Source organism: Anabrus simplex, chromosome 1 (assembly GCF_040414725.1).
Source record: "Anabrus simplex isolate iqAnaSimp1 chromosome 1, ASM4041472v1, whole genome shotgun sequence".
NCBI lineage: Eukaryota > Metazoa > Arthropoda > Insecta > Orthoptera > Tettigoniidae > Anabrus > Anabrus simplex.
Window position 1 is genome coordinate 1,101,812,753 of NC_090265.1, and position 20,092 is coordinate 1,101,832,844.

The 20,092-nt window shown below is 39.9% G+C and overlaps 1 protein-coding gene across 1 annotated transcript in view; it reads left to right on the plus strand.

Moving 5' to 3' along the window:
- Positions 1–2,954: 2,954 nt before the first annotated feature.
- The window catches only part of RpL5 (ribosomal protein L5), a 43,859-nt gene continuing 26,721 nt past the window's right edge, over positions 2,955–20,092 (plus strand). Inside the window, exons 1-4 of the mRNA XM_067137310.2 lie at positions 2,955–3,108; positions 3,453–3,638; positions 3,713–3,847; positions 8,065–8,267. Coding sequence (XP_066993411.1) covers positions 3,106–3,108; positions 3,453–3,638; positions 3,713–3,847; positions 8,065–8,267 — 527 coding nt within the window. The 5' untranslated portion in view covers positions 2,955–3,105. The remainder of the gene's footprint in view (positions 3,109–3,452; positions 3,639–3,712; positions 3,848–8,064; positions 8,268–20,092) is intronic.

A 20,092-nucleotide genomic window follows, 5' to 3' on the forward strand; every position in this document is an offset into this window, starting at 1 on the left:
ATCTACCGTTCCACGCTAAGCAAACGCTGCTAAATACATTTAACGCCATACTCGACAGCCATGCCATTCCTGTCGATTGGAACGATTTTCAAATTTTACCCCTCTTAAAACAAGGTAAACATCCTCAAGACCCAAACGGGTATAGAGGTATCGCTTTGGGTTCCTGCCTTCGTAAAACTTTTCAACGAATCCTCTTGCACCGTCTTCTATGGTGTTTAGAATATTATAATATACTTCCAGTGTATCAGTTTGGGTTTTTGAATGGTCGAAGTACGGCAGACGCTCTTAATATATTTTTTACAGACTTATTACTCGCTCGCAGTCGAGGTGACGTTTTGACGGCTATCTTTCTCGATATAAAAGGAGCCTATGATAATGTGGACATTGGTGTACTTCTTGCCAAATTATATCAGTGGCAATTTCCTCTTTCGTTTATTAATATCATACGGCAATTATTCACCAATCGTCACATTTTTTTAAAGACCAATGGCCAGAGTTTCGATTCTCGATACACTTCTAAAGGTCTCCCACAAGGTGATATTTTGAGCCCTATCTTATATCTGTTATATACCTTTGACTTAGAGCGGGTGATTTCTCAACAGGCTATGATCCTACAATATGCTGACGATATAGTTATTTATTCCATTAAAGCATCGGCACTTGAATCCCGTACTACCATTGAACGTACACTACCGATCCTCCATAGATGGCTTCTACAGCATAACTTAGAAATCGAATTTCAAAAATCCTCTGCAATGATCTTTACGAAGAAACGAAATTATGATCGTACTCCAATTACCTTTGGTTCCTATGAGATTTGTATCAAAACTTCGATCAAATATTTAGGCATTAAAATTGATAACAAATTACTCTGGAAAGAACATATCGAATATATTCTTTCCAAATTAGAAACTAAATTCCTTATCATTAAATCTCTCACTAAACGCACCTGGGGATCGGATCCATATGTCCTGCTTACGGTATATAAAAATATCATTCGGTCAGTATACGAATATGGCTGTCATTTTCTTGATATAGCATCTAATAGCCAACTACGAAAACTTGATACCTTTCAGTTTAAAATACTCCGCTTAATCATGGGGGCTATGTCCTCCTCCCAAACGAACGCACTTTTAGCTGAAACATCGGAACCGCCATTAAAATTTCGACGACGACTACTCGCTAGCAAATATCTTCTTAACAAATTAAATAAATATCGCCACCCAATCATCCCGAAACTACAGCTATTACATGAATATTATCAAAACCGGAATGTTAATGAAGAACATCAACCGGCCCTATTATGGGCATTTAACCAATTCAGTCACTTTCGTACTAGCATGGTACAAACGTTAAACCACCCGAAATACTCTATACCTTTTCGAGCTAGTACATTTAAACCTGATATTCTTCACACTATCTTCGAAACTAGTCCTCCAATACTACGAACAAATAGCCATGTCACGACCAGTTTATTTCAATTTGCGTTCAATAGGCATAACCAAGAGCAATATATTATTTTTTACACTGATGGTTCAAAGACTCTATCCCCTACTGGTGTAGGTGCTGCATTTTACTCCCCCCAACTGGCTATGAACAAACAATTCACTCTCCCACACCTCGCTTCTTCTTTCACGGCTGAAATTTTCGCCATACGCCAGGCTTTATTGTACATAAAATATTCTGGAATATCAAAAGCTCTCATTTGTACTGACTCCTTAAGCACCTTGAAGGCCTTAGACAATCCCGAACATACCAATAATTGGTACATTCAAAATTTACGCAAATTAAGCTATGACTTGTTCCTCCGTAATGTTAAAGTATTATTCGCATGGATTCCGGGCCATTCTGGAATACACGGTAACGTCACAGCGGATATCCTAGCTAAAGAGGCCGCCCAGGGCACTGGATTGGATTACTATATCGCAGTTCCACACACAGACTTATGGGAACACTGTCGTCACTTCATCCACGATCAGTGGTGTGCAGAATGGCGCCGAACTTCCCAGTTGAAAGGTAAGCACTTATTCACGCTTATGCCTGATATTCCTAATAAACCGTGGTTCGCCTTTGGTAACTACACTCGGCGTCATATTACTACAATCATACGGCTTCGCTTAAATCATGTGTGTACGCCTGCTCATCTCTATCGCCTTAATCTTATCGAAAGTAACTTATGTCCATGCGGTCGGGCAGTAGGTACTGTCAACCATATCTTTTTTCAGTGTCAGACATATGAACATCACCGTCGAGAATTCATAGCTAAGCTTCTTCATGCGGGTTACCAACTGCCGTTAAATGTTTCGAGTTTAGTGTTTCAACCGACTTTTCGCGTTGTAGACTTAATTCTTAATTTTTTAGTTACCTGTAACATCCAATTGTAACCTTTTCCTTCCCTATAGGTACGAACTTTTGCATCCTAACCCTTATATGTGGTCCGGTCTGGTTTGTTTGTAGTAAGACGTCGTGGCAGACCACACAGACGTGAAGCATTAGAACCCTGTGTCCCAGTGTTTTTGGGTTATCCTAGATAGTTTAGCCTCCATATTATTGGTATTTTTCTCAGTTTCATTATTCCCGGCTGTCATTAGCTTCATTACATAGCTAACCCTACTATCTTGTAGTGTACTACTTTCTTCTAATGTTGGTACCTCTCCCAGACATTAATTATCCCGCAAACCAGTGACTGGACGTAGCGTCTTACGACGATGTCCAAAAACTAACCAAGAAGAAGAAGAACTTAGGGAATTAAATTGGCATGCACGATCTCCCTCTCACCTCAACATATGCTCTCGCGCCAATTCGCTTTGTATTGACAACCGTTAACATGGCTGCCCCTTATCAACTTGCTTCAAGCAGGGAGCGCTGATGTCAGGTATATTCTATGTTATTCTAGCTCGTTGGCACTCAGTATAAGCAGCCATCGGATGCAGATCGAGCAGGCAGTGGTGTTCCCTTGTGTATATTGTAGACTTATGTATATTCTTTGATGATAGTGCATGCGTGTACTGCGCATGCGTGGATGTCTTCTTTTGTAGATGTCAGGCTGCGGAGGCTGAAATTATTTGGATATCGGATCGGTGTTTTGAATAATTTCTGAGGAGAATGGTGAGTGTTATGTCCTGTATCTCGTGAAGTATGTTTAGCACTTATCGCATTTCATCACATGTGTTAATAAAACTCTACTATGTGTAAGGATTGGATAGATACAATACGGATCCTTCTTGGCACAGCTGTGAAGCGTGGTGTGCGGATCTGTGGTAAAATGGCTTACGGATTGGGAATGTTATTGTCAACTGTGTTATACCATATTTTATGATAGTTTATTACTGCGTTTTTTATCAAGTGCGTTTATCTAAAGCGGATTAATGTTTGTTTTTATTTCTCAATAGGTCATTGGTAGTCCTTGCGATATCTTGGGGATTGATGTTGCATGTTCTCTTCTGTTTCAGGGGTTCGTTAAGGTCGTGAAGAACAAACAGTATTTCAAGCGGTATCAAGTTAAGTTCAAAAGGCGTCGGGAGGGTAAGACAGATTATTATGCTCGCCTCCGTCTGATCTCTCAGGACAAGAATAAATATAACACCCCCAAGTACAGACTGATTGTGCGGTTCTCGAACAAGAACATCACATGTCAGGTATGTAAAATTTTGAAAGCAGGGCTGCTGATCAGTTTGTGTCGTGGCACTAATTATCCTGCTTCGTATTTCAGGTAGCATATTCTCGTATCGAAGGAGACAAGATACTTTGTGCTGCATACAGTCATGAATTACCTCGGTATGGTGTGAAAGTAGGCCTTACTAATTATGCTGCTGCGTACTGTACGGGACTGTTACTTGCCAGAAGGGTAAGTATACTAATAAATTTTATTTTAGCTAGCTGTTACTTCCTAGGATATATTACTATTCCTTTCATGCTTTAGGTTTATGCCTGGTTTCACCAGCCTTCAAGGGAGATGACGATCGTCAAATCCACTTTTTACGTTTCTCCAACATCTATTTTCACTGATGATCATCATATATCGTTCCTCAACTTTGAAGATTGGTTTTTCGTTTGTGAACTCACTCGGCTACCGTGCTGTAATCCTATGGTTATGGTCATTGCAATTTAGACATATCTACTCCTGATCATTATTTTCTTTCTCGCAGCCCAGTACTCGCTACATTCCGCTGCGCGCAGAACGATTGTCGTTTGTTTACTCTGTCGTGGCCTTCTCGGGAAGGATGTTCTGCAGCAGTCCTCAGTGCTGCCAACCTCTGTACTTAGAAACTAATGAGTAAAGTGCTTTGATAGGTGGTGGTGGTGATCATTTTTACACGATTTTTTTGTACTGGTTCTTGCCGTGCGGACGGTTAGGATAGGATCTGGACAAGACCATTCGTCTGGACGGTTAGAAGCTGCAAAGCGGCCCTAGGTCCCTAGTTTCGTGAGGAAGCAAGATTGGTCTGGACGGTTGGGATTCTTGCCGTGGACAAGACGATTGGTCTGGACGGTTTGGTTTCTTGCCGTGGACAAGACCATTGGTCTGGACGGTTATAAGCCGCGAAGCGGCCTTAGGCCCCTAGTTTCGTGTGGAAACACGATTGGTCTGAACGGTTAGGATTCTTGCCGTGGACAAGACGATTGGTCTGGACGGTTAGGGTTCTTGCCATGGACAAGACGATTGGTCTGGACAGTTAGGATTCTTGCCGTGGACAAGAGCATTGGTCTGGACGGTTAGAAGCTGCGAAGCGGCCCTAGGCCCCTAGTTTCGTGTGGAAACACGATTGGTCTGGATTGGTTCTTGCCGTGCGGATGGTTAGGATAGGATCTGGACAAGACCATTGGTCTGGACGGTTATAAGATACATTGTTATTTTACATGGTGTTTTTTGTTTGTGCTTTATTCAGCCGGGTTGGTAACGCAATGTATTTATCAGTTTGATGGCAATGAAGTCACATTCTGTTCACGTTGACCAATGAGAATGCAAGAAGCTACTTTAGCCATGGACGATGGCGATTGTTGCTATTTATTAGGTTATAAAAGTAAATTTACTTCTGGGGCGGGATGGTGGGTTCCTAGACATGTTCATGAATACATCTCTCCTCCAAGAGGAATTCCAAGTAAGATTTGCATTATTTTCACTTCCTTATAATGTTATAAACGCTTTCGTTAAGACGAGGTGAGTTAGAACTCTACAAGTGAAGTCAAGAAAAGGCCCGCTGTATCTCACATATAACAGCAAACTTTATGACTACAGCTCCAACGGAGGATGATTATTACTTCTGTATTGCCCATCAGCAATACAAGCAGTGCTAGTGTACAATGAATTGAAGTGCAGTGCATTGGCTTTGTGATAATGGATTTGCTGTACATGTGAAGTGAGAATAGTCTTCGTTTGGAGTGCTATTAAATAGTGCTTTCTAAAGTGGAACAATACGGTAGTTTTATTGTGGACATTAATATTGTAAAATAAAACTGCCGGTGTTAGTTCAGCCCATGGTCCCCCATATTGGTAATGTTAGAAGTGGAATTAGTGAAATCTTACTTGGAGAGCGTGTCAGAGGAGAGATGTGTTCATTGCGATGTCCAGAAACCCACCATCCCACCCCTGGAAGCATATTTAATTTTATAACCTAATTAAGATTATATGCCATTTTCATTTGAGGTAGCTATTTGTATTTCTATTGGCCAATGTAAAGTGGCACGTGATCTCCTTCCCGTCAAGAATGTTGATCATAATCCATTGTTACCAACCGCAGCACAATAAAAATCCTAATAAATGTAACATAACGAAACTAGCGGCCTAAGGCCGATCCGCGGCTTCTGACCGTCCAGACCAAGGGTCTCCCTCAGCAAGAATCCTAACCGTCCAGACCAATCGTCTTGTCTAGATCCTATCCTAACCGCATACGAAAGTAGGGGCCCAAGGCCGCTTCGTGGCTTCTAACGGTCTAAACCCATCGTCTTGTCCGGATCTAATCCTAACTGTCCGCACAGGAAGAACGGAGAACAATTGAAGCACTTTTGGCACGATCAGGGCGATAATATACCTAACCTAAACAATGTGGTCTGTCTTATCTCATGGGCAGCTGTTTACGCAAATCCTGATCTGATAAATGTAGAGGGCAAGCATGAAATATACTTAAAAATAAGGGTCTGTGTTTCAACAGCCGCAATTATCAAAAGAATGTTTCCAGTTACTATGTATTACATTCGGAAGTACAACTCATAACATGTGCTAGTTATCAGCTGATGGGTAGCACACTTTCTACAGCATGGCTTTATTCAGAAGGGGTGGCTTCTGCTACACATATACCAGCTGGGAATAACAGAAAACATCTGCGATTAGATTCTCACGGTTTGGACAATATAGTCAGGAACAAAACTATTTTTAATGGTTTCAAAAAGACATGATCTCGAATACCGGTACTCTATGGCAGTGAAGATGATGCCACTTGGAATGACATGTCAGTAGCAAGGAAGTTGGTGGCAGAGGACTAATATAATTCAAATGAAAGCGGTGATCAGGTTTACTTTATGGTAGGCCTACTGCCTAACCAACAGAGACAAATGATTGGCCATTACATTCTTTTGAATTAATATTGCATAATAAGATACCCTTACCCCATTTCTCTAGGTGTTGAGTATGAATTGAGACGAATCTTCGTAGCGAGAGTTTACGACCGGATGCCCTTCCTGACGTCAACCTCATGACCTCATCAGAGGAGTCAGTGAAATGAAACGAATGACGTGTTATGAAAGTAATTAAAACTGACTGTATTTAATTTAAATTTAGGCCTAAAAGTCATTTGTTCTCCATTTATTCTGTAATTTAGAAATACTGCTTTCAACAAAAATAGGGAGTAAAGCTCAGAATGCATTCGTAAGTTTGTTAAAAAAGTGTCTTATGTTTACATGTACAATTTATTGCTCTTTATTGCCTAGAAATCGCGTTCACTACACAAAATTTGAGATTATCACATATTGGACCTGCCCCCTATTACTTTTTTCGTCTGTAAATGTGGAAGAAAAAGGGGGTCTAATACAAAAGTAAATGCAGTAAGTTAAAAATGCTTTACAGTCAACAGCAGCCAAGCAGGTGGCCGTTTTGCTGACTCACCAAATCTGTCGCATAGTCAGTCTCGAAATTGACTATAAAACATTACAGTCAAAACTGGTGAAGACTTATCTCTAGTGCGTTTCCCAGGTTATTACACCATTATTCCAAAGTCCCAGGCCATGTCCTATTAAATACATGCTAAAGAAAATCTGGATAGCACATACATCACTCTTTAGTACGTTGGTGACTCGCACCAAGAATTTAAATCAGCATTCCGGGCCACGTTGCTCACATGGATTTGGTAAAGAACTTAATTTTACGGTCCCGGAGCACGATTGTGTGCCGGCCTGCAGCTACAGCAAGCATCTGTTACAAGTCAGTCTTTGGTGCGGTGGTTTGGTTCGCGCAACAGTAGCTCGTCTGTGTTGGGGCTCAGTTTTACGTTTGTAAGTGAATTGTGTACGTACGTAAGTTGCGTATACAACTGCCGTGTTGGTGCTTAATTTTACGTTCGTGAGTGAATTGTGTAACAATGTACATAAATTAGGCCTACTGTACTTGCGCATAGTGGTTTGCAGGACATTCATTTCTGGAGAAGAAGAAAGCTAGACAGTTTACAAATGATGAAAAATTAGTTTATTGAGAAAGTGGATGCCAGTCCACACATGGAACGTGTGCAAATCGCCCAGATGTTTGACATTCCTATAACAAATTTAAACATAATTGTAAACAACATTTATAGTTTGTGTTTCTAAGAAATTTTTTCTTTCATTTACTATGTTCTTAAAATGTATTCTCTTATTTCATTAATTATAATTTGAAATACTTATTTCTTTATCGTGATTATTTTTACGTTCAAACTTAACCTTAAATTTAACAGCAAAATTGTTTTTCATTTTTTAATTACGTTCCCTCTTTAGGAAGTTTATTTCGTCCCACAAAATTGTCATAACCAGTTTTGGCTGTTCCTTCTCTTGTTACAATTTGTATATGTATACGTAAAAACGTCTTTCTTTTTACAGCTTTTGAAAAAACTTGGTCTTGACCAGCTATATGAAGGGTGTACTGAAGTTTCTGGTGAAGAATTTAATGTTGAACCTGTAGAAAGTGGTCGGGGAGCATTTCGGTGCTACCTAGATGTTGGTTTAATGAGAACTACTACAGGTGCCAGAGTGTTTGGTGCCATGAAGGGTGCAGTAGATGGTGGCCTTAATATCCCACATAAGTAAGTGGTCCCTAAGTTTTAGTGATTCATCAGTCATGCATTATTTTTTAATCTTGGTTTTGAATTCTCTAGTTGCATACATTGGATCTACACAAAAGTTTCCTCGTCTTTGTATGTTTTGACATAACTGCAGGGTTGTATGGTGTAGTATCCCACATAAATGTTCTTCCGCCGTGCGCGTAGAGGCGCGCGGCTGTGAGCTTGCATCCAGGAGATAGTAGGTTCGAATCCCACTATCGGCAGCCCTGAAGATGGTTTTCCGTGGTTTCCCATTTTCACACCAGGCAAATGCTGGGGCTGTACCTTAATTAAGGCCACGGCTGCTTCCTTCCAACTCCTCGGCCTTTTCTATCCCATCGTCGCCATAAGACCTATCTGTGTCGGTGCGACGTTAAGCCTCTAGCAAAAAAAATGTTCTTCCTTCGAGGAAGATCTTTTTGATCATGAATTTATCTGAAGACGTGCAAAATGCAGTAATTCAATCAGAAAATGGTTGATGAATGGTATCAGGGACATACTGAAACTGAGTAGCAAGTTTTCTTGAAATAAGTGTTAGTGCTGCAAAGGATGTACACTTTATTCCCATACTTCTCTTTTTTACACACACTACTGCACGTATTTTTCTCATCGTTGTGCAATGAAACACACTAGAGGTAGCAGCGACGCTACCATCTGTGAGAGAATCACTTAGCGAGCAGAGCATGTTGAAATCTCTGCTGTTTGACAAAAAGCTCGCTCAGCCGTACTTGTCAATGTAAATAGGGGATTTTTAAAACTGTGTGGATATTGATATGGTTTAAAATTGTTACGTATTAACATTCTCAGAGACTGCAGTATACTTGCGATGCTTCTGTCCAGTAGAAAGCTCAAGAAGCAGATATACAGGAGAAATGAGTGAAAAGAGCGCAGTGTTCAGTTGCAGTTAAGTAACACAAAATCAATTTACTGTTCATGTTAAGTCTTCTAACAACATACGTTTATAACGAGGATATGTATATTTCACTATCTCTTCTGTAAATAGCTAGGACTTTCACATAATTCTGCTCAAACAAAGTGAATGAGCGAGTTTTGGGCCTAAAAATGATTTTGGGGGGGAAGTAGACCGTTCTCATCACCGGTAAAGGTGCTAGCTTTCTGAGCCCAAGTTGGCAGGTTTAATACTGTCTCAGTCTGGTGATATATGAAAGTGCTCAAATATCTCAGCCTCGTATTGGTAGATTTACTGGCATATAAAAGAACTCCTGTGGGACAAAATTTTGGCACCTTGGCATTTCCAGAAACCGTAAAAGTGGTTAGTGGGACATAAAATTATTATTATTATTGTCAACTCTGTTTTCTCAACTTGTTCTTAAGTAGAAATGACTGTTTTGGTTTCACTCTTAGTTTTTTAAATGTAGCTTTTCCTGAAATATTTGATTTATTTGTATGACCTTTGATGAAAAGGTAGAGTGATAAATTATGATTGAAGAGAAGTGAAAAAATATTTACAGTAATTTATTTACGCTTTGCTTTACGTCGTACCGACACGGATAATTCTTATGGCAACCATGGGGTAAGAAAGGAAGGATGGAAGCGGCCGTGGCCTTATTTAAGGTACAGCCCGTGAATTTGCCTGGTGGGAAAATGGGGAAACCATGGTAATCATCTTCAGGGCTGCCGACAGTTTGGTTCGAACCCACTATCTCCCAAATGCAAGCTCACTGCTGCGCGGCCCTAACCGCACGGCCAACTAATTCGGTTGATAATTTGTGCTTCTGTATACCATATTTGCTCGCATAATTTACGCCCCTGCATAATTTATGCATCCCAATATTTTTGGATCCAAAGTGGAGAAAAATAAATGTTCACGTATTTGACACACCCACTTCTTCGAACATCCGTGCCGGGCTGAGTGGCTCAGACAGTTGAGGCGCTGGCCTTCTGACCCCAACTTGGCAGGTTTGATCCTGGCTCAGTCCGGTGATATTTGAAGGTGCTCATATACGTCAGCCTTGTGTCGGTAGATTTACTGGCACGTAAAAGAACTCCCGTGGGACTAAATTCCGGCTCCTCGGCGTCTCCGAAGACCGAAAAAGTAGTTAGTGGGACGTAAAGCTATTATTATTATTATTATTATTATTATTATTATTATTATTACGAACATCCATCACGCCGCTCCGGATGCGTTTCAAAATCAAGATATCTACTACTCGTGTAGCAGCTTTCCTATTGCGAAACTTGGCATTCCAAATACTGGGCAATGTGCTGTTATCGGCTGATAGAAAATACCACTGCACTAGTTCAGTGAGAGAATCAGTGCAGAATAGACTAGTAACGCTCTACTTCAGTCTGGTACAAATGTATTTTATGGGTGTTTCTTGGACGGGACATGCATTTTCTGTGACCTCAAAGTTGTTTTTTTGTCCACAGTGGGCAAGTATTAGAATAATACTGCATCATATAAAGCCGGGGTGATCAGTTACGCCGAAACTTTGAATATTAGTGAAAAGTTTAAAAATCAGCATTTCAGATTTAGATGGGGAGAGAGGGGTGATCCTTTAATAGAAATGAAACGATACATTGTTCTTATGGAGTTACAATATTGGTTACTGTGTGGGGTGGCGGCCTAATAGGAGTGGTCTTTCAGACAGATTTTACTAATGTGGGTTTTGACAGTTCAAAATGTTTAGTGTGAAACATTTTTGCCAAGTATCTCCTCTTTCACGATGACTATCCTTCCTAGTATCTAAAGCTGTACATTCGTTTTAGTAATCTTCAGTGCTTTTAGGATTTTATATAACTATTTTTTAATGCATCTGTTAATAGCTGCCTTTCTTCAGAAGTGAGCAGCAAAGGGCCAGCTTGGCAAGAGACTGCTGCTAAAGTTGAGGCACGCACCATTAATGGCTTTTAAAGGACAAAAGCAAGCGTTTCCCTACAACTCTAAAGCTGCTGGCTGGTTACTCTATCCGTGGTGACAACAGTTACCGTTAAGACCGGTCTCCAATGGTTAACATTTAACACTAACATGTTAAATTTAACATGTTCCAATTGACATGTATATTGTTTTTGTCTTCCAATTGACTTTGCATGTTAACTCAGAATGTTGAGGTTAACACTTTTAACATGTTGGCGTGTTTTCCGCTCCAAGTGGGAAACATGTCAAGTCAATTCGTTGTTCGTGAGATGTTGGCACAGCTTCGCCAACTTCCTTGCCGTTTCCATGTCAACAGATAGCCAAACGATATGCTTCTCATGAAGTCGGATTATAGTTACAACACTCCGCAATATTCATTCTCTTTGTTATAAGCTACAAATACAGTACACACACGTGTCGTTCTCTCTGCACTATACTAAACTTTATAGTAAGAAATGGAGTGGAGCAGGGAAGATTACTCTGGACTTAATGATATACAGTAATAGAAAGGCCTTGTTTGCGAGATGTCTCATCAAAGGAATACAGAGATAAAGCGAAGAAAGCTGACACTTTCTAGGAACTTTAAATTATCTATAAATATTCCCGCGAGTGCATCGAAAAAGAAACTAGCGTCCCTCCACTCCCAGTACAGTCGAGTATTGCAAAAAAATATCAGAAAAGTCTGAAGGGGGGTGGGGGGGCTGTGGACGAAGTTTATACTTCAAAGAGGTTTGCTTTTGAAGCAGTGAGCAGGATGAGGGGAGGAAATGTGTCTTATAAAACTGCATTTCTAAATCACAACAAGAAGCAACAGTGTCAATAACAAAGGCCAAATCCTCTTCATCTGAGTCCATTGTCCTTGTTTGAAAACACTAGACACCACCTAAATGTATTACCGCAAATTGAAATGATGAACTACCTATGTATAAACAAAGAAAGTCAAGTTTAACATGTTTTTTTAAGTGTGGTCACAATGTTAAATGAAACAGTATTCAACATTTAACATGTTGATGGTGTCAAAAGTTAACATTTAACATGTTGTTAAATGTTAATTAGTGGAGCCCGGCCTTTACTAAATATTGACTAAATTTTTGTCTTGACTGTGGTTGGTGCACATGTATTACATTGACAACAGAGTGGGAATCAAAGTGAAATGTGATATCAGTGTCCTGAAGAATTGCTGTTTTTGGGATTTTGTCTATTTAGAGCAGCTGTAATTTGTAGTCTTCATTATACATCTTATTGCAAAATACAGTAGAACCTCGATTGTAAGTTCCTGGAAACTACGTTTTCCCGTATTATTCGTTCAAATTACGTGGTCCCGCGAGCATCCTAATTAAATCACGTTGTAAAAATCCCGCATTATCCGTTCCTCGAAGAAACGATTTCCCAGATCAACCGTAGTATTCGGGTAATATTGTTTAGAGAATCCTCGGAAATCATAAAGCAGGGAGTGCCCTGAATTGGAAGGAGACAGAGCCCATTTCTACAGCTTTATTTGAAGACTGAACGAGTTTCGTCAAATATTCGTACTTGCAAAACGTCTACATTATGCCCAGTGTTAGAGGTTTATTTTTTTACTTTTTTTGAGTTTATCGCCGAACAGGTTTTCGGCATTTCCCTCAGGGCACTGTATAGTCACTGGGCTTTCAGGCAGGAATCGAAACTGCTTCTTCTTAAGTAACACAAATTTAATATTATCGTATACGATTATGTTATCGAGACTAGAACAGATGTTGCACCTTACATAAAGCCATGGGAGGTTTTGGGATTGCCTATTACTGTTTTCCTCCTAATATTATAAGACTGGGAATTTCACGTTTTTGTTTTAAAATGTTATAAAAACTGCAGTTGTTTCATTTGCGTACATTACATTTAAAATCTTTGTATCATTTCGCACTCGTACCGGACCGACTTGTGCAGCGAGTGCGCTTTCCAGCTGAGCTCAAGGTAGCGAATAATCGTAGGTAATTTCGGAAGTCTTAATATTTTATCTCTTTCCAGTTTGATTGTGATTAATGACGGGCGGAACTAAATATAATGCATTCTAGAACTTGAGGATTGATACTTTCGAAACCATATTCTCGAGCTCAACATAACCTTTAAAAGTCAATGTAGGCCTAATTTACGGGTATAAGATTTCCATAAACTGACTAGGAACAGTATACCGGTGACCAAATTACAATGGAAGATTTAAAAAAAGGTATTTTGCCATCATGTTGGACGCTTTTATATCAAATGTCCTTTATTTTATTAGATTAGAGAATGAAAAACTACTTGTGGTCGATTGTTGTTTGGCTTGGCGTTACGGGTATTAAATTTTTCAAATAGTTTGGGTGATCAAAGTTGCTGAACTGAAAGAAGTTTTCAAAGGAATTTGACGGAGTTTTCGGAGGAAACTGACAAATTTTCCCTGGTAAAACTGAATGTGAAGTTTCGAGATTTTTAAGTCTCGTACCGGTAATTAACGTTTGAAGCCAGCCCCACGGTCTAACTTGCCTGCCTCTCACCCGGAGGGCCCGGGTTCGATTATTGGCCAGGTCAGGCATTTTTACCTGGATATGAAGGCTGGTTCCAGGTTCAGTCATTCTACGATTACCTTTAATTGAGGAGCTATTTAATGGTAATATTGCGACCCTGGTCTAGAGAGCCAGGAATAACGGCAGAGAGGATTCGTCACACCGGCCATGCGTCTCGTAATCTGCAGGCCTTCGGACCGAGGGCGGTCGCTTGGTATGCGGAAGGCCCAGTGAGGCTGTAGTTTGGTTTGGTTTAGGGGCGTTTGTAAGGTTATAAATATACATATTCCATTTTTCTGATGTTTAGTACAGCCCCGTGTCGGTAGATTTACTGGCACGTAAAAGAACTCCTGCGGGACTAAATTCCGGCACCACGGCGTCTCCGAAGACCTTAAAAAGTAGTTAGTGGGGCGTAAAACAAGTAACATTATTATAGTACATTGTTGATGGTTCATTCGTTCCCGGATTTTCTGTTTTCCCGTGGTCCCTTCAAAAACGGAGAATCGGGGTTCCACTGTTTCTGTATTGTGTGTGTGCTTGATCTTTGGTCCCTTGAAGAAACTAAAATGATGATTTGATGACGAGACTGAGCATCCCTATGTCTCAATCAACTTTGTAGAAAGCAAGTCCTTTGCTCTCTGACAGTTGTATTTGGAACATTTGGATGTCGTTGATGCTATGGCATACTGATTGGTTTCTTCACTTATACGAGCAATTTCATAGAAAATTCAACTATTCAGCTAGGACTGTTCAAAATCAAGAACTTACATTATTTGTTCTGCATGCGAAAAAGATCCCTTGCAGCATTTCCAGGAGTAATGAGTTACATTTTAACTAAATATTCTGAACCCTTGTAAGGACTACATTTAAACCTCTTTATTTCGTTCATCTGTTTTCTTTGCCCATCGTAAATTTGAAGTCCTGATAAACATTGTTTCTGCAATTGGCTCGGTCTCCAAACCTTAACTCACCTTGTTAAAATGTTAGGAATGTGATGCTCGACACACACGTTTTCTTCAGATACACAGTTTAGTATCCACTTTCCACATAGAGCTTACAGTTTAGTTTAAACTTAATTTCTCAAATAGATTCACTTCGCTTCTACTTGAAATAATGAAGCAATCCAGCCATGCCACACACAATGGCAATACAGTAGCACCCTTTCACTAATAGAGAGACGATCCGTATTTCAGAGAAGACAACAAGACAGTGAGACGAAAACTGGATTCCGATCCTCTTATATGTGTGTTCAGTTGGTGCTTTCACAGTGTTTTAGCACTTGAGAAATCTTGTAATGTCAACGTAGTTTCCCAAACTGAAAAATTTTTGGACGTTCAGTTATCCCTTCCTGAGTATATTGGTTTAAGGTACCCTTTGTCTCCGATGGCTCATTACAAAGTAATTGCATTTCATTTGGTTTGTTGCCCAGTTAGCTTTGTATCGGTATTATAATAATACAGTAGAACCTCTATAATTTGAAATCGGTTAATTCAAAATCTTGCTTGATTCGAAGCAGCTCTCATTCCCGGAAATATGAGGTATGGTTTTGCATGTTATTTAATTTGAAATGTAGATAATTAGTAATTCGAAGTACAGTGTTGGTCCCGTTACCGAAATTCAGGCTTTTAATTTGAAACTGCCTTTACATTTTTTTTTAAATTAGAATTTTACACAGTAATTTAAATTCCAAATTTCTCAGTCGTGAAAGAACGAGTCTTCTAGAATGTGCAGGGGTAACTTTCCACACTTTCACCCACTTTGTGATGTCTACAGTGTGCTCCATATCTGCTAAGTTCAAGTGGAATCGTAATTATTTTGTATTCGGCGTTTTAAGGAATGCCACAATATCACATAGCAGGCAGTGTGCGGAGAGGTAGAATCCGCGAAGACTGGCGATGCCGACAGTTGGCGAAAAAGCTTGGCTTATATAATCAATTCATACGCACCAAACAATATTGTCGATGCCGATGAAACTGCATTGTTTATCTTTTTAAATGCTGGGGCCAAACAGACTTAGGGTTTTAAAGGAGAGAATTGCCAGTTGGGAAATTTACTGTGATATGCAGTGCATACGGAAGAGAGGGACTTCCTTCCCCTGTCATAGAAAAGTTCGAAAAGCCACGATGTTTTAAGGGCGTCGGTCACTTTTCTGTGCAAGTACGAGGCATCTAAAAATGCAGACAGTCCAGCAATCCAAAAGATGAAGCATTTGCACAGGGAAGCCAGCATAATTTGTCCTCGTCTTTGAATCTTGTCTTTTTTTTCCTTTCATTGCGTGAGGTTATGTTTGCCATTGTTCTATCCAAGTGCATTATTTGAATAATATAAATGCACCTTGTTGGATACATTTCTGAAATAATGTTTTCCATGGCATTTGAAAAGTTTGAACTGAGAATCAAGGTGAAATGAAATGTATGGCTTTTAGTGCCGGGATATCCCAGGACGAGTTTGGCTCGCCAGGTGCAGGTCTTTCTATTTGATGCCCGTAGGCGACCTGCGTGTCGTGATCAGGATGAAATGATGATGAAGACAACACATACACCCAGCCCCTGTGCCATTGAAATTAACCTATTAAGGTTAAAATCCCCGACCCGGCCGAGAATCGAACCCGGGACCCTCTGAACCGAAGGCCAGTACGCTGACCGTTCAGCCAACGAGTCGGACAGAATCAAGGTGATTGCATGCATTAATGGGTCTTAGAAGTGTCATGGTGGAAAATCGTACAAGTATAGTCACTGTACAGTACTGTTGTTGTAATGCAGACGGAAGCAAGAGACTGTCTCCCCTCGTCATAGGAAAGTTCGATAAGCCGCGATGTTTTAAGAGCATCGGGTACTTTCTGTGCAAGTACAAGGCATCTAAAATGCATATGGTAGAGTAATCCAATGAATAAAGCACTTGCATAAGGAAGCCGGTATAGTTTTCTCCTGTCTTTGAATCATGTTTTCTTTCTTTTGATTTCACTGTGTGAGATTGTTTGCCATAGAGTTATCAAAGTGCATTATTTGAATACTGTAAATGTGCCTTGTTAAATACATTTTGGAAATAGTTTTTTCCATGGCCTTTGAGAGGTTTAAACTGTGAATCAGTGTTAATAGCATGCAGTAACGGGTCTTAGAATATATTGTGGCCCTGCAAGGGATGGCATTTCTGAATTTCGTGTAGGCGGCAGTTTCATGGCAGTAGTGCCAAACATTCAATCATGTAGCTTAAATCCTTTCTTAGAGAACAAATGTGACCTTGGCCACCGTAACTCAGTTGGATCGAGCAACAGACATGAAATTGGGAGGTTGTAGGTTCGGATCCCACTGGTGTCCGGTTGGCTGGTTTTGTTCTGTACTTAAAATCTCTTCAGTATATACTATATATACTGAACACAACCTAATATGTTGAAAGTATATTTCGAACCAGTGAGCATATTCTTAGTAACCCAAACAACGTTCCGGTCATTCACGGGAGCAGTACTGGAAACGTATACCCGACCCTAAGTATTATATAACCTGATATGGCCATATCATTATAGATTACAATAGTCTTCAAGGTTTCTTATAAAACTATTAGTGCATGAACAACCTTGTTAGAAGATTGATTTATTTTTTTATTTTTTCAGATGCCTGGAAACTAGTGGATAAGGTTTTGATCATCAATTTGAGGAAGTTCTACCTCTTCACTATTAGCACTGCTGTTTCATCAGTAATGCAGATATCACATATGAATAATATTGGAGTTTTGTCTTCACAGAATTACTCTATTCAGCTTCTGAATAGCATTGTTTTGCGAGAGGATAATCCCTTTCTTTGTTATAGATACCCAAGCATCCTCCGTGAAATAAAATACGCCTCTCTCTCTCCAGTCGTTCCACTCATGACTGAGTATCGTGACCCAAGGACTTTGTTGTTTCTTTTATAAGCTGATACCATTCTGTACGTACTTGTGTTTTCCGGACAGTAACTCTCCATGGTAAGCCCATGATCTCTCTTACTTGATCAACCCATCTTTTTGCGACCCGTCCTCGTGTTCTTGTACCAGAAACTTCTCCTTGGACAATTAATTTTTCCAGGTTGTCATCCTCTCTTCTCATAATGTGACCAAAGAATTGCAGGATTCTCTGGTACACAACTTGGCATAAACTTTCTTGTATTCAAATTTCCTGGATGACAGAATCATTTGTTCGCCTGGCTGTCCACGGTATTCGCAACATCCTTCTCCAACACCACATTTCAAATGTGTTGATTCGGTTCCTGTCTTTAGCTTTTATGGTCCAAGTTTCGCATCCATACAGGAAGATCGAGAACACAAGCGAATGGACTAATCTTTTCTTCGTATTCATAGATATTGCTCTATCTTGCCAGATCTTCTTTAATTTTGCCATAGCTGTACGTCCGAGAATGATGCGACGTTTGATTTCTTTTTCGCAGCTACTTTTATCCTCGATTATTGAACCAAGATAAGGGAACTGACAGACTCTTTGGAGATTGTTAAGGTGCTGTGGCAGCTGAATCTCTGCACCTTTGTTGACAATCATTAGTTTTGTCTTCTTCCAATTAATTTCCATGCCAAGTTTGTGACTTTCCTGTTGTACACAATCCATTATCTCGACAAACTCCTGTACACAGCTGGCTACAAGTGTGGTGTCGTCTGCAAAATGGAGGTTATTAATTCTCTTCCCACCAATCGAAAATCCTCCTTCCCAACTATCGAGGACATGCCTCATGATACATTCACCATAGATGTTAAACAATTGAGGTGATAAGATGCATCCTTGTCTCACACTTTTGGAGACTTTGAAACTTCATGATAGATCACCATCAACTCTGACTTTGGCCAAGTAGTTATCGTATAAGCCTTTTATAAATGAAACGAGATGAAATGGAATTCCCATTTCCTCTAGAACACACCACAACTTCAGCCACAAAACACGATTGAAGGCCTTTCGGTAGTAAAAAAATACAGTAAAACTTTGTTAACTGGAAGTCGTTGGGCCGCTATAATCTGATTTCGAATTATCCGCCACCAACTCAATTAAGAAATGGCAACCTTTACTGCATCACAAAATATTCTCAGACCCATTAATGCAAGCAATCACAGTTAAACATTTCAAGTGCCGTGCAAAATCTATATTTCTGAAATGTATCCAACAAGGTGCATTTATTCAAATATTACACTTCGGTAACCCTATGCATGACACAATACAAGTTTAGTAATCAACTACACTAAAACCTCTTTCATGCGTTCATTTGTTTTCTCTCTTCGCACATTGTACCCACTTTGCTTTCTTAAATGAAGGAACCAAATCCACACTTGACAAACCAGTTTGCGATTGTCGATGAAGGAATAGCATCCCAGGGAACTGTCACAGTCCACATTGCATCCATTACGTTCCACTTGTGTATTTTTCTCGCTGGAATATTTCTAGGGACTTCACGGACAAAGTAATGCACCAGTTGCTTTTTGTAGTTGCATTTCAGAGATGTTGGCCGGGAGAAAAAGACGACGTACAGGTTTTAAAATTGTTTGTGCATAAAGCACTGACAGAAGCATTTTTCTGTACTGGCATGCCATTTTTCGCTCAAGGCATACTTGCCACTTCTCAGAAAGTTTGCCTGTTATCTAGGCATGGAAAGTGCCTGATGCCCTTTAAAAATAGTGGCTTCTCGAACTTGCCTATGGCGAGGAGAGGAAGTCTTTATATATACCGCAACACAGAAGGACGGGGACCTTATCCATATATGATTTCTCGCCATGGCACTTCTCTCCTGTAAAACCGTAAGTCTGTTTGGGCTCGGCAGTAAAAATCAGTGCAGTTTCATCTGCATTCAAGATATTGTTGGGTGCGTGTGCATTGATGATATGAGCCACACTTTCTCGTCAACTGTTGGCATCACTAGTTTTCACGGATTCTGCTTCTCTGCACACTGGCATCTGTTGGGACACTGAAACTGCAGTCCCGTCTTTAGCGCCAGTTCAATCACTTTTCCCCTTAATCTCCCCATCAACTGGGATATTGTTTGCTCGTACATGCCGAGTGTTTAGCTCTTCGAATGTGCATTCGCTTTCTGTATTTGCACCCTGCATTTCTTGAGCTTCTGTGCTCTTTCAATATTTTTTAAAATGTTGAAAGCGTGGGCAAAGGAACTCCTGATTCATTAGCTGTTTCATTCTTTTTTTTTTTTTTTCATTTTAATCTTATCGCTCATTGTCTTGGAAAAATACTGACATTTAGCCATCTTGCAACACACAAATGAATACATGAACCTTAAGCTAAAATACCTTAACCAACAAACTAAAACACAGTATTAATAAAATCTAATCACCTTGAAGTTTATAATTGTACACTATACCTTAAGTAAGATAAGTTACTACAGGAATAGAAATGAACTAAGATTTCATTTGAACATGGCAACTCTGAA